The 25,967-nt window shown below is 42.6% G+C and overlaps 1 protein-coding gene across 5 annotated transcripts in view; it reads right to left on the reverse strand.

Moving 5' to 3' along the window:
* Positions 1–25,967, reverse strand: part of NHSL1 (NHS like 1) — a 177,983-nt gene that overhangs the window by 49,420 nt on the left and 102,596 nt on the right. For 3 of the 5 annotated variants that reach the window (XM_066178962.1, XM_066178965.1, XM_066178964.1), the window contains one exon: positions 635–787. In XM_066178962.1, coding sequence (XP_066035059.1) covers positions 635–787 — 153 coding nt within the window. Of the gene's footprint in view, positions 1–634; positions 788–3,011; positions 3,514–20,729; positions 20,965–25,967 lie in introns of those variants that run through there. The other 2 variants (XM_066178963.1, XM_066178966.1) reach the window with 2 other exon arrangements.

Genomic DNA, 25,967 nt, shown 5'->3' on the forward strand with positions numbered 1-25,967 from the left:
AGGCCTCCCTGCTGGCTGCATGTCTTTGTTCTCATGGCTGCACTGACACAACACAATGCCTCCCATGACAGACTGCACAGGTACAGCCCCAGTGAAAGTACTACAGGTAAAAACTCGGCCTTAAAAATATGCTGAACACTTCTGCAATAAAGCACTTTTATTACTGGAAGAGTCCTTGTGAATACCCTGTTCCCTGTTTCCCTTTTCTGCCCCCAGCACCTTTTCCAGCTTCTCACGAGCAGCCATAATCTTGGAAATGACAGTGTACAACAACAGAAGAAATCACCAAATGAAGCACCTCAGATGTGTTTTTTACTCCACAAATGGACTAACTCAGGACTTCCTGAAATTGAAGGTACCATTTTGGAAACACTCCAAAGACTAAAGGGAAATGGCCAAGAGACAATTTTCTATTTCAGAGTGCTCTGTCAGATAATACATTTACTTGTCTCTTCATAGCAAAGTAATCTTCCCCCATCCCTTCATCTGAGTGGGAAAATCCCATTAATGTTCTATACGTGGTACAGAAAAACAAGCAAACTTCTTCCAAAGTCTGCAATTTGGGTATGTTTGCAAAGACTGGCAAAAACTACTGTAGTTTTAGGACATGTCTGTGTCAGTAGCAGCATCTTACCTCTCAGCACTGACTTGAGGTTCAGCTTGGCTTGTCTGTGCAGGTCCTCCACACATGGTGGTCTTGAGGAGGGTAGGAAGACATTTTCCTGCTGGTGCCATGGAGCAGTGTAGTGCACAGTCCATCTACTCTCTTCATCTAGGTTGGAAACAGCTGCAGAAAGACACAACAATATGAAAATTACATGACATTGCAGATAGCATTATCACAAAATCCCACATGTAAGTTTGCCACATGTCATCTAAAAATGAAAGAAGCATTGTTTGCCACTGTAAATCCATCAAAATATTCCTTAGAACCTCACTTCCATGACAGTTAAAAAACCCTTTCTTTCATTTCTACTCTAACATTATGTTCTATAGGAAACACCTTTTACTCCTCTCATTTTATACTTGCTGCTTTATTTACTCTAATCTTGAAACTCTGTTCTCCCCCCGCTTTAGCTCCCACTCTTCCCAAAGGAATCAGTTTTTCATTCCCTGATCATGGCAGGTGCTGTGCAGTGCAGAATAGCTTGGCTCAAAGGTGCCCCTGGGAATATGACAGCTTTCATGAGAGATGACAACAGGTTCATTTGTATTGGGAAATAACCTTGTCTGACCTCCTGCTTCATCACACCAGAAACAAGATTCCAATGAAGCAATTAATTAGCTACTTTCCTTTGTCATGAGTGGAAAGAGATATAAACAAAAGCAACTCCATGGACAAATACTGCTCAGAGCACAACAGTACTGAAGAGTACTGGCCACTTCTTTGCAGCCAATACAAATGTGAAAATAAAACACAGACCTTGTTAAAGTTCAAAGTTCCCTACAGACAGTCTAGCAATGAAACAGCCGAAGCACATACTGCTAAGATTTGTTTATCATTTATGCTTCCCAAGAGACAGCCACTGCCTTTTGTTTCAAGTTTATCACCAATAAAAACTTCTACAGTTGAATAGTCTTATCCCTCCACCCTGCTGTAAACAGAAAAAGGACATTTGGGGGTCATATTTCATGATCTCCCAGGCACCCTCTGGCCTTCAGCCAGCATGCTGCACATCCTTGCTTTTCAGATCTCCAAAGCATTAAAAGCCACTACAGATGTGCTGCCTTCCAAGCACCTGCCCTGCTGCCACAGCTCAATTGCCCCCAGCCTCGCTGACAGCTCTGCATCTTCCCTTCGCCACCTTTGCTGCTGCTCTGCCTGTGGCATTACTTTGTGGTTTGTCTGATGCCCTTGCGGTAGCAGAGAAGATATGTAAAACTGAGAAGCAAAAAGGATGCAACAGCCTCCTGTCATCTGAAAAATTACCCTTTCCTTAACACTACTGTGTATCAGCTGGGATCATTTCAGATGGAGACAATTGGTATTCGTAAGGAAAATAAGCTATGCCTCTCGCTTCAAAACATAGCTGCAGCCAAACGCTCAACGCCTGCTCATTCTTAACAGGACTTGAGGTAGAGGGGGAGGTTCTTATCTGTCTCCTCTCACATATTTTAGATTAGTTTCAGACCTTGAAAAAGGTTTTTAAAGACTTTCAGTGGGTGTCCTCATGTCTGTGTCTTGGTCTGGCATCCCACCCTCTCTCCCAAGATATACTGGTTGCCACAAGGCAGATACCCACAGGCAAAGCCTGTGCCCACTCTTCTCGTTCCTGCTAACCAGCGGTCAAACCTAAATCACAAAAAACAGAGAAGTCATCACCTACCTGGTCACAGCACCAATCACCCCATCTAACAGAAAAGGTGACACCTAAAGTACAATGAAAGGCACCCACACCGTTCCCTGGCTTAACCGGGGGACGGGGAGTGTGGTATGGCTGGAGGAAGAGGAGGAGGGAAACACCTGCCGCTAAGGCCACTGTCTGGCTGCAGTCCTGCCACACCAAAGTTAAGGTTTACTGTTCCTCAGAGCAATAACGGTCATCAAAACTGGTCAAGAGAAGTGGTGTGCACATTTGCCAACTCCTCTCCCTAGTGTGATTTGTCTGTCCTTCATGACTTAAAGAAAGATCAGACTTTATGTCGATACCTCAGCAATACAAGCCCATAGCTGCATAAGCAGAGAGATATCTGACAAACCATCAGGACACCGCGACACACTGGCACACCCTGCCTTGTCACTGAGTTGCCCATTTCATACCAAGAACTTTGGCTCCTTCAAAATCACCGTGACAAAGCACTTCCAAAGCCACAGTGTCCCAAAGAAGGGGTCCCTAAAGACCCTCACAAGGCTCCCTCCACACACTCCACAATGATAAATGATTAAAAGAGTGAGATAAGCTTAAAAAGAGGCTGCAGGAAGCAGAAGTGAAGCCGAAGGGACGTGCACTTTCCTTCAGAACTGGGCTGCCTCCTGAAAGGACAGTGAGCACACTGAGAGCTATACTTACTCTTTCTCTTGAAAAGTTTCATGAGAGATTTAAGCTTTGTGTTGATGAAAACCACCATTTTCACGGTGCAGAACTGCGATCCTGGAGTTGAAATCCCACAGAAAGGAGGAGCTCCAGAAAGGTGACAGACTGAACCTGATCAAACTGTACACCGAATTTCTCTTCTCTACCTTTCTCCCTTCTAAGTTTTTTTTTTCTGAAATGACTTTAAATATGTCTAGATCTTTCTGGCAGACGAAATAATTTACAATTCTTTAGCCTGAATTTTTCCTTCTCGCACGTAAGCCTGTGGGTTGAAAACAGCCACTTCCAACAAGCAAAGCAGGAGAGAAAAAGCGCCCCAGCTGTTATTCTCGTTTGCGCAGGACGAAAAGGCTTTCTTGCTGTCCACAGCAGTTACTCCGCTCTTGTTCTCCTCCTTTCCTCCGCTCTCCAAGTTTGGCTCCTCCAGAAAGTCCCGAGTTGGCAGGTGCTTGCTCTCCTTCCCATGTCTCCAGCCGGTTGTGCCGGCGGAGCAGCAGGAGATCCCGGCACCTTCCCTGCCCCCGCCCCCTCCCGCCGCACCTCCCCGGGGCCGCCGCCGCCGGGGGGGCCGGGCAGCCCCGGCCGCCTTCCAGTTGCAAATGAGTGTTGCATTTTCGTGCTAATCAGGATGCTCTGCTTTCCCACCGCTCCCATCCTTCCCCCATCTCCCCCCACCAACCCTTTTTTTTTTTTTATATTTTCACCCTCTTGCTCCCACTTTATTAAGGATCCAGAGCTGCGCCTTAGCTGGCTGCAACACGCAGTCTCGGCTCTGCATTGCATCCCTTTCCAGTCCCACTGCTCCCCCCGTAGTCACTGCCACTGCCTGAGACATCAGCGCTCTAATTTTATATATTGAATTTTATTCAGTTACACTCCTAATTCATTCTTATTAGCGTCATCTCAGACCAGATACATGGAAAACAAGATCGAGTTATTTCTGGCTAATAGAGATTCTGTTATTCATCAAACGCAACTTGTGCATGGAGATGAAATGGCCCAGCCTTTTGAGATGTGCATTATATCCTCATATCTTAAAATAATGCATCTGTACAGAGGTCCACAGCCATCCTTCCTAGGAATGAACTGCAATTTTGCAGAAGTTAAAGAGAAAATTCTAAGCACCAAATGAATGTGCTCAGCAGGGCATGCCCTCCGCACAATGTTCAGGCTCAAGAAGCAAGCCCTCCCTCACAAAGCAAGCTTAGGTAACCCCCTCGGGTTAACAATGAAAAGGATTTTTTTCCTGAGGAAAAAGAAAAATGCCAGCAGCGGGGGGCTCAGGCTGACCCCAAAGCTGCAGCAGGATCCAGCCTCTGGAGCACAGCATGTGAAAAGCAGATGCTCCACAGGAACCTCTCAGTCTCACCAAGCAGTTGAGACTCAGCACTGCGAAGAACAGAATGTAAACTAAGTATGTTCATTGTTGTCTGAACACAGTATCATCAACATTTTATCAGTATTTTCCAAATCCAGAGATTTTGCAATTGCAACATGGGCTTGACATCAGAACTACCATGAGCAGCAGGTGTCTCCAGCAGCTGCTGGTCCAAGAGGCATTTTGACTGGCTTAGCTCTGCCAAAGGGACAGAAGACCATGGTGCCACGGCAGCAATGACAAGGAAGGCACCGTCTGCTTTTTGCGTTGATTTACATCAAATACCTTACACAAAAAACCCACTGCCTTACACTCTGGCATCGAACTCCGATAACAAGGTAACTATTTAGTGCTGGCTTTGAATTAAATACACAGTAATACCGCTGTCAGACATTTGCCATTACCTGCGCATCCACAAACCATAAAATGCGTGCTTGCTGGACATACACTGGAAATGAGTTTAGATTGACTCCATTTCTAACTCCAGCGACACTGCCATCTGAAAGCAAACCAAGGAGATGGTTACTCCTTTTCTAGTGTGGTGTTGATCTTTTTTCAGGATGTAGGAAGCGCCTCTTCCTACATGTGCCTCTTCCTCAGCATGTATGAAGGGGAGCGCAGGGAATGGAGACAGTTTCAAGCTATAAAATGATGGAGTCTGGACTGATGGAAGCGAGACAGTCTCTTCCAAAGGTCTTTATGGAATCTTAGAAGAGCCTTGCAAGCACGGGGAAGCAAGACTTTGTTACCTTTTCATGGTCAAGCCACTGTGAATCAACATGATCCCGGGTACTTTGGAGGGCTTGGAATCCTTTTCATTTCACCCCGGGCTACAATGTGTGCCAAGTGCAGTGTGCTTTTTGTTACTGGATCCTCAACCTACCCTGGAGCATTTCTCCTGCCTGAGAACAAGCACTTGACCACTGTCCTCTACCCCTGATCTCAGCACGGAGGCAGACGTTCAAACCCAGCAACAAACAATACCTAAACTGCTGTCTGCCTTTCATCCCCCTCCCTGCCCCGACCTTGCTTCCACCTACCCTCCGGTCATGCTGTTAAAGAGGTCAAACATCAAAATGGCTATCATGAGGGACTACCCCAAAGGAAACACCGTCTGGGTACTCCTGTCTGCACCTCTGAGAGTCTGCACTAGGTCCAACAAGAAACAAAACATCTTCCCCACCTGAGACAAACCCACTGACTTCCATAAAATTCATCACATTGTCTCAATCCAGCTTTTCATAAACACTTCTCCTGTCTCAAGAAACTGAAATCTAATAGCAATTCTCTGAGAACTTAAAGCATGAAATGCCTGTGCTCCTCTGCATTCAGCCTCCCTACACCGAGACAAGAAGAAAAAGATGGGGCAGTTTGAGAAAATTTATATTGTAGCCACTACGCAAACAGATAAAGGACTTCAGCCTCAAACACTGCCAAGCCAGAAGACAAGCTCACAAATATCCCCACCAAACAAGAACAAAAAAATCCCACCTAAAATTAACTTGATAGAATAAAATTTAAAAGCTTGTTAAAGATAGATAAATCCAGCATGAACAGTAAGTGTGCACACTGTGATATCAGGTCTTTTCACGCAAATGACTCAGAGACAAGTAGCAGACTGGGGAGACCTTGCTCTGTGACACACTTGCTGCTCCACCTTAGACAAGTTAATATTAACTCACCACCTGAGTTACCACATTCTTAGAAGCAGGGATCACACTCACTGCCACACAAGAATCACAGAAATAGACAGGAATCAGGAATATTACAAGGAATACAGAAAACATGGAGAAGATGTTCAGTAAATGCTAATTTTCACTTCATGCTGGATGGAATTGGTCACGAAGTTTGGCTCAGAAGAATCTTCTTGCTAAAAAGTCAGGGACTGGGGCAAAGAAACTGAGAGGCGCAAGTTGCAGTGTCAAACAGCATCCTCAAAACCACAACTGTGTAATGAACTCATTAGCAAAACCCTTTTTTAGTTCAACTATAATAGTTTTTAATCCCTGAGTGGTTAAACTGATTCTAATTTTCTAGGAGAAGCCACATACACACAGAAGAGGAGCGCCTGCTTGCACATGGCATGCCTGAAACGCTCTAGCCATTCCTTCACTCCCTCCCTGCTCTATCCCCTCTTTAGAGGGGCTTTCCAGCTGACCTGCTCCACGACAGCCATCTGGGACTGCCACCCCTCCACATTCACAGTGGCATAAAACATCGGCGCCTGTGAAACAATCTGGAAATATTCAGCTTCCACGGAAATATTTCCAGCCAGCCCCTGGGGGAGAGGGGCTCTTGTGTCTAGCCCCCATTCACAACCCAGTGCTCTCCCTGAACCTTAGCACCAATGCACAAAATCCACTGAAAAAGCTGAAGCTTTATAAAATGGTAAATGTTGAAAAGTGTCGTTCTTGGATCGTTTCTAACCACAGCCAAGAGCAGCTGCCCGGCAGCAGCCCCGGGGGCAGCTGTCCATAGGGACACTGGAATCAGTGAGAATCAGCGTTCTCTTCCTAATCACCAGCCCATGCATACCTGCAGCACAAAATTTAGAAAATACTTAAGTTAAAAGAAAAAAACCCAAACCCACAAATAAAACAGAAGAATAGCTAAAGCAATGCTTTCCAGCTCCGTCCCAGAAATGAAAACAAACGTTACCACCTTACTTTCATGAAGGAGAGGTAAGCCCAACACACAATATATCAAGTTCATTAAGGGAATCATGCATCAAACTACTAAAATATGCCATCATCTCAAAACCTAAACTTCAAGTTGTGGTCTTAGCAACTTTATCTGGACAGTGGAAAAAAAAATCCTCCATTAAAAACTATGTAGGATTTATGACATTTTAGGAGGAAAGAAAAAGTAAAACCGCTCAACTGAGCCAGGAACTAACTGCATTGGGAGAGCTCTTCCAGTGAGTCTCTGTTCAATGCACAAAAGGGAAAGTGGAAATGCTGGCAAGCAGATGTACTCAAAACAATTAAATCGATGCCTTTGCTTTTACAGACACGTCACTCAGTTGCTCTAAATAAGTTTCCACTGTGCCACCCTACAGCAGCTCGCAGGGAAGAAGCTGCTGAAGGGCAGTTGTTTCCAGCATGCCTACAGGAATGTGTCTGTGTAGGACATGCTCGAGATTGCTCCCTGTCATCCCCACCCACCCACTCTGAGCAGCTGTGGTGTCCAGAGGGGTGCAGCTATGGAAGTGACCCCCACGCACCCCCTCCCCAGGCTGCACAGAGCACCCAGGCATCTGCAGGGCAAGATTGAAACTGAGGAAGAAGGGATATTAAACCTCTTCCTGCAGGTCACAAGGCTCCTGCCTGCCTCAGACCAAGACCACCCAGCTTTGAAAGCTGCACTTTTACTTCTAGGTGAGACTTCCATCATGAAGAAACATCAGAAAGGCCAAACACCTTAAGTATTTTCAAAACTCACGCCCAAACTCTGTGCCTGTTCTGGCCACCTTCACCCACGCTGTCGACCATTTGCTGGTGCCTAAAGGGACTCCTTGCAGAGCGCAGGAGCCAATAATTTATGGTCAGAATGGGTTTCTCCGTCTCTGAGATCCCATCCCGGCATCTTTGAGGAGAACAAAAGTGCTCCCTCCACAAAGGCTGTCCCAGGCGGCACCGCATTCAGCTGCCCTCCAGTCTGCAGCTCCCGTCGCTCACAATGGCCTCTTTCAAGGCAACCTCAGCCCTGGTGAAGCGCGATACTGCCCTGGCTACTGAGAAATTACAATTCATTAAACCTGGGATCAGGAGGAAGAGGAGGAGGAGAATGCACAGGGGAGTGGGAACAAAGAAGAAAATGTGTTTTATCCTAAAGACCCCATAACAACACACCAAGAAGGACCCATGCCCCAGTGCACGGGCAGGGGAGTCAGGGCTGAGCCTGTGAGGGCTATTACGGGGCAGGTATTGCTTGAAAAGAGGGTACCCGGCTGTGCCCTCCTTTATCCAAGATCATAAAGGATTATGCCTGCAGGCTCTGGGAAAGGGGCTGCCTGGCGGGGGCAGAGGGAAGAGGGAGCAAGATGAGAAGGAGAAGCAACACAACCTAAGCCAGAGAGGACAGAAAAGCAGCAGACTGATTGATCTGATGATCCTATTTAGGTCACAGCACAATAAAGCTAATTCATTCCTTTAACAATTCAAAACATCTTTCCACAGGATCCTCTATCATGCAAACACATCGGCAGAGAGAAAAGGCAGCATTTGGGCAGGGCTGCCGGCAGACAAAGCAGCAGTTTCTTTTGGTTAGAGCATCTCCCCACACAGTAATGGCAGTCAAGAGAACAGAAAACGTTTTGTGAATGTGCAATTTCGTATTATTTTGAATTACAGGGCACAATCCTTTTTCCTTTGGCCGTTGCTGAACCCCAGTTAAGGCAACTTCAGCTCCCAGACGAGAACTTTTCTCATTCCCTAGGGAATAATACCCTCTTAGGATGTCACCAGGAAATATCCTCAATTTAAATTCCAAATCCACCTGAATGCTCCTGTGCTATGGCTTATCCTAAAGAACTGATCTAAACTGGCTGGGGCAAGTAAATTAGTCTACAAGATCTCGACCCTTACTTGCCTTAATAGTGCACAACAGAGAAAATCCTTCTGTTCTGTATTAGTGATGGAAAAAATATCAGGCAGACAAGTTTGCAAGTCTTCTCATTAGAATCATCTTGTAGGATGAGGAGCACAACCAACAAAACTAGACTGCAACAATTCCATTTCTGAACTTCTGTCCCAAACAATCTCCCTGTAATTCCATCTTTGGCAGCTGTGCTCTTTGGCATCCACACAAATATCCAACAGACATCTTCAACTAATCTCAGTCTGCATTTTCCTTATGGGTGTCCTGAAGGGGACATGCTCCCTTACTCATTTCACTTATTTAAAGGTCATAGAAAGAATTTTTGTAGCCTATCTTGGCCTCCCTGCCCAACACTGCTCTCTGGCATACTGTTACTTATATATGGATTATCCTGGTATAAAGGGTCACAAATTCTTGTTTTTTGTCTTTTTGCTGACAAGCAATAAATTCTGGGTGGGTCTCATTTGAGCTTGGAGGCACACTCACTTAAAATTAGACAAGGACATTCCCTAGTTTCCTAAGAACTTTTACGGTCTATAAATGAAAAAAGTTAAGCTCCCTGGAAAATATCAACCTGCATAAAATCATACAACTGTTCATGTCAAAATCAAGCACCCATTTACTGTCTTCCACAGCAACTTGAAAAAGAGTTTTGTTCACCAGAAACTTTCAAAAACTTTACCTGAAAAAATGTTATCTGTACAACACAATACTAAAATGATGAGTAAAAGCAAAGGCTCACAAATAATAAATGGACATTTGCTATTGCTCCTAAATCCCTAAGACTTTTGACAAAATCTAAAAACCTGGGTGTGTTCCAATTAAAGTCACAATTTTCCCTGAAATAAAAGTCTCTACACTAAAGTAAGGCATTGAATTCCTGTAACAGTGACCTAATAATTATGTTACTGCAGGATTCAGCAACCTGTAGGGAAACAACTGCACCAACACCTGTACCACACAATCTCCAGAGAACGTCTTTGGCTGGACATGGCCATACAGATCTCAGACATGATCAAATACCAACGGATTTTGAAAATAATTTTTACGATTATATTTGTGTGGTCACCATCATCTTACTGGAAGTCCTCAATAAAACCAAATGAAAGAACTACTATTGTTAATCGGTTGAACTTTCCACATTTATAATGTGAATACCAATCTACAATTTTATTAGCACTGGTTTGATTAGGTTTCAGAGATCTCTTATTACTCATACACAATCTAGAGGCCCAAACCTCACAACATGCTAGGGTGAATCAGCACTAACTACAGAATAATAGTTGTGTTTCTTTGGGTAGCTAGCAAAATGCATCTAACAGTTTAAGTGATGCTAAAGTGATAAAGGTGCCTTGCCACCAAGCATCTCCAGAAAGCACTACTGAGGACATTGTTTATTGTGCATTTTAGTATTGTGGCAATGGTTTCTATAAATAAGTATGTGTAGGCAATAGGCAAACAACAGTAATCACAATCTTCTTCATCAAAATGCAGATTTAAATATAAAATATTAAAAAATGCAGATTCTCTCCCCTCCCATTTTGAGGGGATCTGCATTACTTTCTGCCTCCATTTCCTGCCAGACAGAAAGGGAGCAGATCCCTTGCATTTCCTTCAGGATCCCCACTGCAGATACCTACATTTTTTCTTGTTTTAGGAAAAACTAGTTATTCCCTGTTGTGTTAATCCTCATGTGCTTCATAAACCCAACCAAACAGAAAAGCTGTAACACAGCGAGGGGTTTAACATACACTATTTAAAATGAAAGATACCATTCTTAATTGTAAAAATGTCTCTTTTGGTATCTTTGGTTTGCCCACTAAGTACAAAACACAAACTGCAGAAAAATTTGCATTTTGTTGGAAGAGCTGAAGTAGAAGTTGAAGAAGTGTAAATATAAAACTTGAGACAGCTGAGGCTAGTTTTAAATTTTTTTCTCTGAGTACTTTCACTATTTGTATGTGAAAACCTTTGAAAGTGGGCAGCTATAGCACCATCACTGCCACTCCTGCCCTGAACAAACCACAGGCAGTGTAACCTGACATCATGTCTTCAGAGTAACTTGCCCCCCGCTCTCACTTGAAGACAACTGAAATCCAAGTGTGCATCCACAATTCAGATCAGCTCTTTAACTAAAACTGCCCATTTGTTTTTGGAAGAGCTTCTGAATGCATCATCCCGCTAATAGGAGGTACACTACAAATCAGATTTCCAGCACTTAAGTGGAGACAATACACAAATAAATACAGACACAACTACACAGACCCTAAAAATAATTTTCTGGGTAGAAATACCATGGGGTTTCCCCCACAGAAAAATAAGCTGAGTAAATTTCATTTCTGAAACCTTCCAGAAGCTGTTAAGACAACAGTAAGAACAAGGCAAAGAAATATCAGTAGTTAACTACTACTAAGCAAACAACCCTGCCACCTTAAGATAATTGATAAAACTACTGTGTATCCCAGCAGCTGCATTTTAACACTGTGCACAACATTCCAAATTCAACTCTGGCATAGAGATTAGTTCAGATGACTTTTAATTACTGACATATGTGCTATTACAGAATTGAAACAGGAGAGCATTTTTCATTATTAGTTAGTCAGAAAAGAGAAGAACCATGGTATTATAAGTCTGGAAGAATCAGGTGTGAAATTTTACACCCGCTCCAGGGCAGAGCTGACCCCTGGAGCAGAAGACTCCATTTAAACATAAAGGAGGTAGGAGATCAGGGCCAATTTAAATAAACGGTCAGAAAACCAGTCAATAAAACCACAGCAGTATTTTCCCAAAACTGGTATGCAATGTGCATGAAAAGGCTCTTCCTTTTTCAATATGCATGAAAAGGCTCTTCCTTTTTCCCATCCTGATGGATAATGACACAAGTAGTCTCTACTTTGGAGATCTCAAAGCATCCATTTAGGATGCTTTGATGCAGCATTACAAAACTTCAATCCCAATTCATCTCAGTTAGACACAAGCACCACCTAATGTGCTTTGCCATCACGCAAAGAATTGTCTAAGCTGATGCATACAAAAACTCAATTTACATCTTTGTTTTTCAACCATACCTGGTTTGAAGAACATACTTGAAACTGCAGCCATTAGAAGTACCTGACAAACCCACGTCATCTAATATTCTGTACAGAGCATATACCTGGCTCCAGGAACAAATAAATTAAAAAACTGCATTCTTATAAGGCTTTGAAAATACTCCATTTTAAATCAGGGCAATTAGCATCTTTCTTCTCTTTGGATTAATTACACCTATCCCGAACAAATTAGCATGGCACCTAGGAAAAAAACTGCTCACCTTCAGCTACTGGACATAAAGCAGTGTCTTTTCCTTTGATGTTATTAATTATTTACCCTAACATTGCCACCAGCATCTGCTTGGGGACCTGCTTGCTCCCCCCAAACAGCAGCCCACTGTTCCTGGTCTAGCCATATCATCGTGTTTGTGGCAAATGTCTGACAAACAGAAGGAGGGCCAGGTTGGTTAAAGACACTGAGAACTATGAAGGATCATTCAGTTAGGAGGTGTGCCAAACATGCTCTGGAGATGCTACCCAGCTCCAAGTTTAATTCACCCTTCCAGGAACACATCACAAAACAGCACAGAAATGGTTTAATAAACTCCTATTGATGCCTTTGGGCAACGTCAAATGTGCTCTGCAACCCCTGTGTGGGAAACGCTGCTGTTCTTAAATTCCCTATAATAACACATAAAGGACAATGAACAAGTAACAGCACTGAAACAGAGGAGGAAAAGTTGCCCCATAGTCATTGTGGCTCAAATCCAGTCAGAGAGGGGATGAGACCTTTGGGATGAGCAGTTCATGGCCACTGACCCCGCACAGAGCAGCTAGCTGAGCATCGCCATGGAAAAGCCATCATAGACAGGTAACTTGTCTTTCAACCACAGCATTCACAAGTTTTTTGTGTCTTCTCCAGCGACACCAGTTTGTGCTCAGCTGGTGGGATCAGGCCTCACTGGTGATCTAGTCAGTCCCCAGTACACTGAGATACAGCTTCCAAGCAAATGCCAGCAGCTGCAGCCTAACAGCCACAAGCAGTGCATTGGGGAATTCTGCCTTTAAATTAGTAATTGTCAGGCCCCAGCCTGCCTGCCCGAGTAGAGAAGACATGGGGAGGCTGATTAAGTACCCTTACGCTGGGACTGGAGAGGTGGCATCGTGGGGTTTCACATTTATTCTCTTCCAATGACTCCAAGTCAAAACTGGTCAGCTCACACATCAGGCGCTGTTTTTGTAACTGCTGTCATGGCAGGCACTGCTTGCAATCCAAAATTCAAGCTGTGCCTTTCCAATCATGCTTTATCTCTATAATCCAGACTCCACACTGCCCTGTAGTACAGCACCAATTGAGACATAATTGCAACGAGCCACCTAAAGCATTTTTCTTAATAAAAAAACAAACACAACAACAACAACAACCAAACAAACAAAACAAACAAAACAAACAACAAAAACCCACAACAACCCCTCTGCCCCAATTTCTGCTTAGGCATAAGAATGTCACCATTTATTGTTTGGTTTGCACTGCATGTTCTTAGACTAGATCAGATCCCATCTACCTCTCAACTGCCCATTAGCAATTTCTTAAGTGTTTGACTCTTTGTGTTTCCTTTAGTGCCTTCCGATACAGTTTGAAAAATGTTTTTAGGGAGGTTATTTGGAACAACATGTTAATTAAAACAAAGGCTCTGACCCTCTCTCTTTCTTTTTAACTAGCCACTCTCTCTCAATCCCAGCTCTTCTGAGAGATATAAGAAATGCAAGCAAAATGCCATCTGTTGGCAATGAGGTGGGATTAAGCTTTTAACATTGAAATATTCATTTTAGAAAAGACAAGCAAAAACATTTAATTGACTGACAAGACTGAGTTCTCTAAATCACTGTAGATTCCAGGTCCAGTCCTGCACTTTCTTTTCACAGTAGACATATTTCTATCTGATCTGCCATTAACTCATTACTTCTTTTCTAAGAAAGCAAAGAGCTGCCCTTGGGCCTTCCTCCTACCAAACCTGCTGCCCTTTTGGCTTACAAATTATAACATGGGTTTTTGCTCTCCTTTCTAAAGAGAAATGAAGGAGAAGGCAGAGAAAATTAACTCAAGGTAGACCTTGAGGACTTTAAAAAGTCCCAGTCCAATAAGCCTTCTTTGCACATATCATATAATTTGTCCCTACTGTGCATACCCGCCTGTGGGACAGTGCTGCTTGGAGGCAGGAGACAGCCACCCCACAGCCCTGCTGAAGGAGATGCTCTACAGACCGTGATAATGTCAGTCTGGGGGTGACAGGACAGAAATCACTTCACGTCTACGCCAGCCTGCACCTGCTACCCAACAGAACTGCTGCACGTCTGCTGGGAGTGGCTGCTGCCTCCACATAGCAAAAAGTAAGAAGGAAAAAAAAAAAGTTGAGGGTATTTTTCTCAAGTCTCACTTTCAAGAAGATAAATTAAATATCATTAAATATCCTAGTAGGCAATCTGATGCCAGATAAATGCAGTGGGCCAGGCCACTACCATTTGCTTATTGCTGTAGGTTATTTTACACCAGTTAATCCACCTATGTCAAGGTTTTAATTTTCCACTCCAAGAAATCCAGTTCTATTCAAGACTCACTACCATTATCTAAAAACACTCCATACTTGGAGCAAAATTGCATAAAATATAAAACCCAGCAAGTTTTGTGCTCCTCTTGGATCTTCCAGTCTTGCTCCTATGAGAAGTGATTCCAGGCAGTGCAGGTGCATCCACCAGCACAGCAGGCAGACAAAGGCAGATGGCCACGTGCCAGCAGGGCTGCCTTCTGCAAATTACCAAACAAATTCAATACCAACTTGCACAGTAGTATTTTCACAAATATGCAGTCACCATGGAAGATGCAATCCTTTCTACTCAAATCCCTCTCACTTTTAAATACAGTAATTTAGATGAGTGAAAAAAACCCAGATTTACTGTAAAAATCAGACTGCATCAACGAGCTCCAGGCACCCTATCATTCTAAGATTTGTCCCCTGCAGACACCACTCTGCCAGTACATTTTCTCTTTTCCATCACTAAGTAGCCTTCACTCTACTCCACTGTCTCCCATATGGTTAACATGAATGTGGCAATTAATATGCAATTAATAAAATGGTGTGATCAACTGCTTTTGTTCACAGCAGCAGCTGGCCTGCATGTTAGAGCGTAATTAGACAAATTAAGACGTTCCGCTTTTGTTTGCGGATGGACTGACAGCATCACTCATGCTTAAATGTCACTAAGCCTATTGGCATTTGAGATTATTTTAAATGTGTCTTTTTTTATTAACAGTACAAGGTATGAATAAACCACATATATATATATATATATATATGCTACCAGCTCCAATGCCAGCAAAGTGCAAGTCTGGTTTACCTCCGAGATGTCTGCACAAGCAACTGAGAGTGGAGGACAAAAGTGATGTATTTCAGAGAATGAGCACCTTTTAAGTATCACAGCCCATAGGATGGAGAACGTGGCTCTGAATGAGTAAAAAAAGCAGAGCTGATCTACAACTGTGTCCAAGCAGAGGTTTGCAAATCTTGAAAATCAAGCACAGGCATTTGTCAATGATGGATCATTGGATTAGGGAACCAATAGACGGCTAAACCAACAGAGGGAACCAATAGAGGGCTAAAAATCTGTTGTAATCTATCAGACTTTTAATAACCATTTCCTTTAAAGGGTGCCCTTTCTGTGGAGTTTCACATTCTCCTTACTATGTTTCCACTATAATCTGCTCTGATTTTCTGACAGCACTCAAAACCATTTTTTGACTTCACAAGCTTGCAGTAAGACCTGCAAACATACTGTACCCAGCATCCATAAACCCCAGAAGCTTTCATCAAATTAAGCACTGAAGAACCTACTCAGTGTACCATTAACCACTATGCTCAGACACAGGGTTTCTAATCTTGCTTCACATGTGTATTTGCACTTATGCTGCTCTACCTCCATAACTACAGCAGATGCTCCCTTGGCCCAGTCGCAAAACACACTACACGAAAGATGTCTCTGAACTCTCTATTTTTTCACAGTCCTCCAGATGCACTTGAGTGGTGTCAATGAGCTCCATACCAAAACCTCACCACCTCTTCCTTGTGCTCCTGAGTACCACACATGGCTTCTTGTCTGCTCACAGGCAGAGAGGAATGAAATGTCCACCACCTGTGGCTCCTTGCAACAGCAAGCTCAGGTTCACACCTAACAGTGAGCAGTCAGGCTAGCCAAATGTTTTCTTTCAGCAAGAAAACTCAAGAAGACCTTAATACTCATATTAGTGATTCACTTAAGTGTTTTACAACAACCCAGCATTAACATCTTTTGACCCATCATATTCCAAGTTCTTCTTAATCCCTCCCTTCATCCACATCACTCTCGCATTTGATGCATGAAAAGACATAGGAGACCAAGCGCTGGGCCTCCACGGCCCATCCAGAAAAGGACAGGCAGGGAGGCTTGTTTCCTACGGAACATGCAGAGAATACGCAGCAAAGCGAGTAAGAAATGCACATATAGAAATACACACCAGAAGAGTTGTTATTTATTTCAAGACCTGAAGTGATTTTGTCCAAATGGAGAAGTTCCTCTGCTTTGCGACATTACCGCGGCTTGTTTAAGCCAAATGAACAAAACCTCCAGAAACCTCAGCCATAAGAAAAGACATTAAAAACAAATGAGAAAAGGGGGGAGGGAGAGGGAAATCCCTCCCCTTTTTTAGACATGCAACAAAAATGGGATCTAATTTACTTTTCCTTTTCAAAACAAACCAGTTTGTTTTGAAACCGGCTTTATCTGGTACAATCCGATATGTCAGCTGTTATGGTATGAGCTGGATGCAGCAGATAAAACTGAGAACGAGGGTGGCCAGACACTTGCACCAGGCTCTGTAAGTAGCTGTCCCAGCCATTCACCACATAGACTGAGTCCTTGTGTCACTTAGGGCACAAAAGGCCACAAAGGCTGGCTCAGTGCTCCACATGGCCCAGAATTTGCAGAGATGGAAAGCAATTCAGCTTTTGTTTCCCACTGCTAAATGAGAAAGCAAAGAATGAATCCTCCCAGTTTGCAAGGATTCTAGTTTGGTTTTTTTTTAATAACATCCTTGTATTGGGAAATTTAAATCTCATAGCTATTGGAAGAGAAACCTGGAAAAAAGCCATAGCAAACAGTGGATAATAAAACACCCAACTTGGTTCACAACATCCTATTAATTTATTATTTAGTGTTGGTTTTTTATTAGTTAGATTTAGTTATTATTTCAAACTTTATGTTTTTCACGAAACACAAATCACAGAGACAGGTCTTGGCTTTACAGATATGAATAAAGATGAAGAAAGCATTCTTTCATGAGCTGGGAGGCAACAAAACACTGAGAAAAAAATCCCAATAACTGAAGCTACTGTTTAACAAACATTGAAAGTAATCTGATATTGCCACTGGCATGCTCCTGCATCTGTAAAAGAAAGAAGAAACCGTGAAAATCCTTATCAAAACTTTATCATCACAAAAAGCTGGCGAGAGCACACCACACCTTTAAACTCTGCAAATTTGATAAAACATCAAGTGGCAATGGGAATTACAAGAGGCAGGTGATGCTCTAACCAGCAGGAGGTGACAGCCTCCCTCAGCAGCAGTCACTGCCAGCAGTGTCTCACTGCCTCATGTTTCAATTCAGTAGGCATTTAAACCAAAGTAAACCAAGCCTCTGACATTTCTGCCAAACCTGGTCAGTGGAGTATCTCAGTTTAACTTTGCTGCAGGAAAACCAGTTACCAAACACTCAGCTCCACTGGAGTTTGCCTGTAATTGTGAATGAACATGTGATGGTGACAGCCCAGACACCACTGTAATGCTGCTTTTCTGGCAGGCAGACAGGCTGTTGAAGGATGTACTGCTGCACTCCGGCCGATTTTAATCCTACGTTGTCTATTTGCACCCAATCTGGCAGCAAAGAACAGCAGAAGAAGAGCATCACAGAAGCTGGAACAAGGCTGAGCTGGTAATGCAGAACTTTCACTTCACAATATGACTAATTTAACAGTTTAATCAGAATAATTGCTACAGCTTAAAAAAAATCCTCAAACCCTAAAATGGTAACCACAAGTATTTTGATTATTTGGTAGCAGGAATGCCACGACTACTGCTGCAAACTACTGAGATCCCCTCAATGAGGATGCCTCCCCCGCCCATGAGGAAGCTCAAATAATTTGACTGTATTATGTTTTCAAGCAACCCTAACACTATTGGGAGCATTTCTGTGGAGTGTATCAGCACTGTGAAACCTCTCCAAGTGCAGTTCTCATGATGCTGGATAAGGACCCCAAAGGGAGGCCTTTATCAACAGAGATAAAGCCCAGTCAATAATCCCCTGCTGTGCTCTGCAGTTATCACTTGACCTGGTCCCAGAAAGCACTTCCACTCTCAAACACTTTTGTTCCTTAAAATAAACATTAACAGAGTTTAAAGTGACAGAGCCTCCCTATGTCAAAGAGAAATAGTACCTGTCCCACCCATAACACTTTTAACTGATGGCTTAATTCTCTGCTATTCTTTTGTTTCTGTGGACCGGGAATGAGCAAGAAAGGAACCAGTGAGGCAGAGCTGGTGTCCCACATGCACCCACTTGTACTGTGGTGGCACACCACCACTGAAGCACTAGAGGTTCTCCTGGGAAAAGTCAGGCCGGGAAGCACGGTGACTGATTCTTGTCATTCACTGTTTTAATGAAAAAAAATTGATTGGAACTCCGATGACTGGAATTCAGAAAAGAGCAAATTAAATGTTTGGGGTCATACCAGACATTAGTGAAACTCAACAAAAGGAATACAGCAATAAACTTGGTCTGAAACATGTGACAGTTCTTTGCTAAGTACCAAAAATTGCATTAAATAGCTTTGTTAGATCACACGTCAAAGAATTCAATTGCTTATATAAGTCTTGCACTATAAACCAATGAAATTACACACATGCACACAATTTTCAATTATCTTCTGAAAAGTTTCATAATTTCAATCAGGTGCATTTTAGAAAGAAGGGAATGCTTTCCCTATGGACAGCACAAAGAGAAAAAGGAGGCAGGCTGCAGAGAGGGAGCAGAGATTCCTGAGTACCTTACCCATGCTCCTCAAACCCATTTCCACACTCAGGAGAAGCAGATTCAAACAGAGCAGGTGCTCACAATGCTCTGAGCAACACCTCTGAGGGCACTATGAGAACCAGCTCTGAAAGTCAGAGTCACAACTTCGGAGGAATGAACTACCCTGTCACCCAGCAAGAGTGACAAATCCCAAGATACACATACACGCACCTCAGGCTGTCTGGAGCAAGAAGGGCCATATCCTCCTCCCTAAGAACATCCCTGGAAGCTGCTTCCTAGTCCCTAACCTCTTCAGGGCTTCCCCAGGTCTGAGAGTGACTAAATAGCTTTTCATAAAGGAAGAATTTTCATTTTCCCTCTGAACGAACCAGAATTGCCGCTGTGCTCAAAAATACAGAAATTCAGCAGAAGATGTGAATTTTTCTTTCCATGCAATACAAATAATTACCTCCTCTTGAAAAAGGCCTGAAACAAATGTAGTAAATGTAGTAAATCACACTCGTCCTACGGGAAGAAACATCAAATGAAGCTTGCTTAGTAATGAATGGAGAATATGGTAATTCAAAAAACAAAACACAGGTGGTTTTGCTAATCAGTGTTAGCCTCATGTGGCAAGATAGGGATTTTTCAATTCCTGGTAATAACGAGCCATTGTCAGCTAGTCAGTGTGAGACTAATGAGGAAAAGAAAAATCAATACAATTGTAAATATACTCATGTACCTTTTTTTCTCTTTTTCTTTTTCCCCCAAAAGACCTGGCACAAGATAGCCAGCCAACTGGCTTTTGCAGGAAAAGCTTTCTTTGTCTTCTGAAATTTCTCCCCCATCACCCTTAAACAGACTTTTCTGAGCAACCATTCCACAAACAGCTGGGTGCCTTTGCTTAGGTGGCCAGAGAAGAAGGGAAGGCAAGCATTAAGGCTAAAAACAAACCGGCTGAACATTACCATTGTCTGTCCTCTCCTTACTTCCCATCTGTATTTGCCAGTGCAACTTAAAACTATTCAGATTAAAAAAGGAGAGTCATCACAATTCGGGAATTCTTTCTTCTCACATTCAGAGGGAAAATAACCTTAGATCAAAGGTTATTCAAAAGCAGACTGTTTTTTTAAAATAAGTACTCATCAACTGCATTAAGCACCTTTTGAGCCTGTTAGACCTTTTTCTTATTTTTCCTCGCCTTTTCATCCACTGATTGTTCCTATGGCTTTCAATTAGAGTGCTACGGCAACAGCTCCACTCATCTAAAACAATCATTTTGCTGAAAAGGAGCATTACTGAACTGAAAGTGAGTGCTCAAGACCTCTCAAACACAGACATATCAAACGCACAAAACAGTACCATCCTGGATCAATTCAGCAGCCCCATCAGATACAGTATTTACATACAGTGTCCTGAAGGGGAAATGTACTATTTTTTCTAAGAAAACTGTTCCCAATGTCTCCATCCTCTAAAAGAGAAATGAGAGTGTTGTCCTTGTTTATGTTTGTTTTATTTATTTATTTCCTCAGTAATGACAACGCAATACTACATGACCAAAACAGCTAAAGAACAGGAACCGATCTTACTTGGCCAAAAGGAGTTGTCGTCTTTGCTCAGAAACTTTTTCTTGAGGCGCCCAGGCAGCTTGGCGTGAGCGTTGCCCATTTTGCTGGAATACAGCGGGATGAGTTCCTCCTCCTCCTCCTCCTCATCGTTGCAGCTGGGCTGCCACTTGCTCCTGCCGAGGCACCCGACCATCGGCTCGGCGGGCAGGCAGTGCACATAGGCGATCATTGTGAGATGCCGCTCTCAAGGATGTCCCTGCTGTCCCCAATGGCCAGATCCCAGCAGAAGGGAGTGGCCTGCTTATAACCCTTGAGAGGACGCATTCAAAAGGCTGGAGGAAAAGGTTTTCTCCTCCTTCGCACTTAGGCAAGCTAAGCTATTTGGATATCCCCGAAACTGTTTGGAATAGGATTCTCTAAGTCCTTGAAAAAGAAGGAAAACAACAACAACAACAACAACAACAACAACAAATCAAGCACCTGGTTAAGCAGCCCGCTGTAGCCACTGGCTGCCCTGTTCCTGCCCTCCTCCCGCCCGCAGCTCACAGCCACGAGCAGGAAAATAGAGGCTGCAGAGAGCCGGGAAACCCAGTCACCTGCCACAGACCTCGGCCCACTCCCTTTCTGCTTCCTCTCCAGTCCGTGGCCTCTCTTAAGCCTTATCCCCGATTATTCACCACTCTGTGAACAACAGGTACTACACAGCCGCACACAGATGGCCATATCCAAGAAGCTTATTTAAAGCTAAGTTACTATAATTGCCACTGTGACACTGGCAGCTACAGAACCGTAACTGGGCAGGCACCTGCCAAGAACAAGAACATATACCTTCTTCTAGAATGCAAAAGCAGGAAAAAACATACAGACTAAAGAAAAAAGAGCAAAGTGTCATGATTCCAGTATTTGGATTTTATTAAAGAAGCTCCCTTTCAAAGTTATAACCATAATGATTGATACCAAAAGAAGATGGTATCTCCCAGGTTAGACTACAACTGCACTGATGCTGAATACAAAGCATAAGCAGTTATCGGCTTACCTGCAGTACTGCATAAATACATACATCCTCACAATGCCTCCAGAGGGTAGCTATTATTTCCTATTTAAAGATGAAGACATAGTCTCAAAGGGATTTAGTAACCTGCCCACACAGTGGAAAAGCTAGGATTAAAGTCGAGGTATTCTCAGTTCTTTAGCCTCATTCACAAGTCACTAGTCCATGGCACCTCTCCCAAATACTGCAACTACTAAGCAAGTTTCCATGCTGCTAACAGTGTCAACCCTAATCTCCCATACTGTTCTTCTCTGGGTTTCAGGAAGAGTGCCATTCCTAGGCTTTTGAATTGGCTGTAACAGCACAGTCAGATTGGGACACCAAGGAAAATGTCACATGAAAAGAGCACTGCATGAACTGCTGTCTTCAGCAATTTTTAAAGTTTTATGTTGTTTGAAAGATTACATAGGAGAGTATTTGTTTTTTAAAAGGGAAAGATATCAAAACCCTAAGTACAACAAAGAACAATTCCTAGTCTGCTTTCTTAACAGTTCTTCATAAATGCTTTGGTTGCAGCCCAAGGCATTAATGAAAGTGGCTGCTCTACATATAGGCGCACAACAGCAAAATGTAAGTATTTACACATATTAAAAAAGGCTTTGTGTGCTGTTTGGTTGAGAGCTACAATAAACTTTTGGTCAGGAAGAAAAGAAACAAACCAAGCCCACTGTTTAACAACAACACAGATGCACATCTCCTCTTTCCCCCGACACACACACACACACACACACACACACACACACACACACACACGCCTCTCCTGCTGCCTCGGCGCTGCTCCAGCCGCAGACTGGGAGCAGGGTGTACACACCAGCTGCCCACAGGCACTGCACCAGCCCCCAGACACACAAACACACAAAGCACCATCCAGCATAAACAGTCTGCAACGCTGACTCAACAGTGCTGGCAAAGCATAGAAAGTTTACGAAAAACTGGCTAGTTTGGTGGGGGAAGGTTGTTTCGTTTTTTTCATTTAACATCCTGTTACTTTTTGCACAGCAGTCCGAGCAAATAATTTTTACTATAAAGCTTTTCATACACATCTCACATGACTGAATCTCAGCAAACTTGCAAATGGATGAAAACAGGTCTTATAACAAACTGTTATAAGATACGTTTAATAAATAGGGATGGAACAAGCCCTGCCTGCAATTTTACATTTTTTGACAATAATTTCAAGTATCTGCAAAAATATGGATGGAAAGGGGAAAATGCGCCAACAGCAAGGGCAATAGCTGTTGGTACCACTGGCCTGTCCATACAGATAGCAGAAACTTACTGGCAAACGCTGAACGCTGGCTAACAGGCCTTTGAGGCAAATACAAATTTACAAAGCCAAGTGCATTTACTCATCAGTCTATGAGAAAGACAAACTGTGATTAACATTAGCAGAGTTCAATTCACTCATCAACCACGCTGATACTCTTGTGTCTGCCAGAATAAATGAATGTCTAGACAGTCCTCCTGGGTGGAATGAAACCCCAAGAGTGCTGTCAGTGACCCAGTTCATAAGGAGGCCCTGTTACTGCCTCCCTAATGGGACAGAACCCCTGCAACCAGCTTGTCTAGCCACCATGCCTGCTGGCTCACCCTTTCAATTCCCTGTGATTATCAGGGTCCTGGGAAGAGTCACTGCCATAGATGTGATGCACAAAACTTCAGAGCATCGCCAGGCTATTGATAAAACTGTATACTGGAACTTGCATTTATTTTTCCTGCAGACAGGAACAGTGTCTTTTATTACATAAGAATACAGGTGGATTTCAGGTGTGGGGTTTTTTTTTTGTTTTTTGGTGAGGGTTTTTTTGTTTGTTTTGAAATTTTTTTGTTGTTTTTTTAATTATTATTTTAACAACTCAAAATCACATTATCAAATTACACCTTCTAAAGGATACTGGCTGACATTTGCATGCAGTCTCTCTATCTCTACACAGTCATGTCATCTGACATAAAAGTTCACTGTTGATCTACACACCAAGCCAGTATTACTAGATAACATGCAGTACAAACATAAGAGCAAGAAGACAGGGGACACCAACAGTTCAGTGTTCAGCAGACTCCCATGCTCCCAAACACTTACCAAGGTGACACAGGATAACATATTGCCCTGGAGTCCCCATGACATTTACCATGCACTTCTCTAGAGTACAGACATACTCAATTATCCACGTTTCCAATGCATGCTCACGAAGTAAGGCTGATGCACAATAATGGGATCATGGTTGAAATCCAGTTTAACAAGTATATTTACCATATGGTAGGCATTAATGTCCCCACAAGTTTTTTAGTTGAAGAATACATCTCTTCTTCCCTGAAGCCTGGAAGGCCTTGGTAACAAAAATGATAAATGATTTGGTGATGGTTATGGTTTCAGCTATTAGCAAATGTAAAACCATAGAGAGCTGCCAAGATGTACCATTACCATGTGAGAAAGACACTGTGTACATTGCCTCTTCATCTCCCCCCAAAAATCCTATAAAAAACGCCAATTTCTTTATGCTATATCTATATGAAGCCAGAACCTAAGTTTGATAAAGTCAAAATTTTATCACAAAACTTTTGATTAATCTTCACTTATTCTACTGCAGCTGTAGTACAGCTTTATTTTTTCAAATACACAAAAGTGAGGCTATTCATTTTGCTCAGCCTTGAGCTATCATTTATATAAATATTTCCCAAAAGTAACATTTTATTTCCTTTATTATTCTTTTTCATGCCTTTTAAAAATTGAACTATTAGTAATGCTAGTATGAATGCTCTGAGCAGGCTGTTACACGTGCATATTAATCTTTATCAGCATATTTCATTTTTGCTAAACCAACTCCTCACACTCAGGCTCTATTAGAGAGAGCTTGAATAATTAGGAATAATTACAGAAAATGCAATCAATATTGCATTATACTGGAAATGTTTGGTTAAACAAAAAAGATCATTAAGAGTTTGACAGTCTCACAAAACACTAACTCAGGGATTACAAGAAACAAAATTATAAAGAAAAAAAATCCAAAAAAAACTTTATCCCTTTCATTAGACAAGCATATATGGTGCCAAGCTCTGAGAACAGCAATGATACTGATGAATATTACAGAGAAGAGTTTTAAAAATATATAGGATACATCTATTGGGAACTCAGAAGATATGGAATCACAAAGGACTGTCATGTCAGCCCTACTCTGGCATTAAGATAATCGTCATAAATATGCTACATAAGGAATTATACCCTCAGTCTTTATGCAGGATTTGTAGATCCTCTGGATAGAAGGTAATACACACCGTGTTGTGAAGTAAAAGCACTTTTATGGACACCTCGCACAACAAAACCATCAAATGAAGTCATTCCCACCAGCCAAACTGGAAATTAAAGACAGCTCATAGAAATCCACAGGGATAAACTTTGCCCTAATTAGATATGGATTCTATTTTTAGCAGTAATGAATTGATGTGTTCTGGGCTTTTTGGATGAGCAGCTGGAGCTTTTAAATTGTACTTAAATAGTAACTTTTAAAACAAACAGGGAAAAATGCATTAAACATATTTCATTGGACTGTATAGTTTTAACTATGCCATATAATAACACTCTCAAAGAGCAGTGTCCTTCGTTTACAGATGGACAGCTCAAGACACAGCAAGAATCAGGTCATGGTGCAGCACCCTGGCATCTTTTGGAACTGGAAATGGCCAGATTGGACATCGGATGTCCTGCTCTCCTGGCCTGAGCATGTGCTTTCCTTTTTCCTTACACATAGTATGTATGGAGTCTTAATTCATGTTCCTTAAACACAATTACAGCAGACAAAAGCTAAAGAATTTCAAAACAAAGAAGAAAAACCCCACCTTGAGGTATTGTAAATCTGCTTTTTAACTGAATATCTCTCAAACAGGAAGTAAGCAGGAGGTATCAGCTTTACAGTGTCTAAAGCAAGCCCAGCATTTGAGGAGCTTGTACAATACCAACAGACATCAGGGTGCAAGCGAGATGAAACAGAGCCAGGTTGGCAGAGATGCACACAAAGCTTTGTGATATTCCAAAAAGCTCTCTCCATTTGGCCATGTTCACATTCTCCAGCATTAGCTCTGTCCCCTACTACTTTCATAGATGTATTTTTATCATGTGCTTGTGATCACACAGCATCTATGAGCTTTCTTTTTTTTTTTTTTTTTTTTTTAGTAAGGATGTAAGTAGTAAGTCATGTGCAGCTTAAAGAGCT

Source organism: Chamaea fasciata, unplaced genomic scaffold (assembly GCF_029207755.1).
Source record: "Chamaea fasciata isolate MVZ Bird 193981 ecotype frontalis unplaced genomic scaffold, bChaFas1.0.hap1 SCAF_3, whole genome shotgun sequence".
In the NCBI taxonomy this organism is placed as follows: Eukaryota; Metazoa; Chordata; class Aves; order Passeriformes; family Sylviidae; genus Chamaea; species Chamaea fasciata.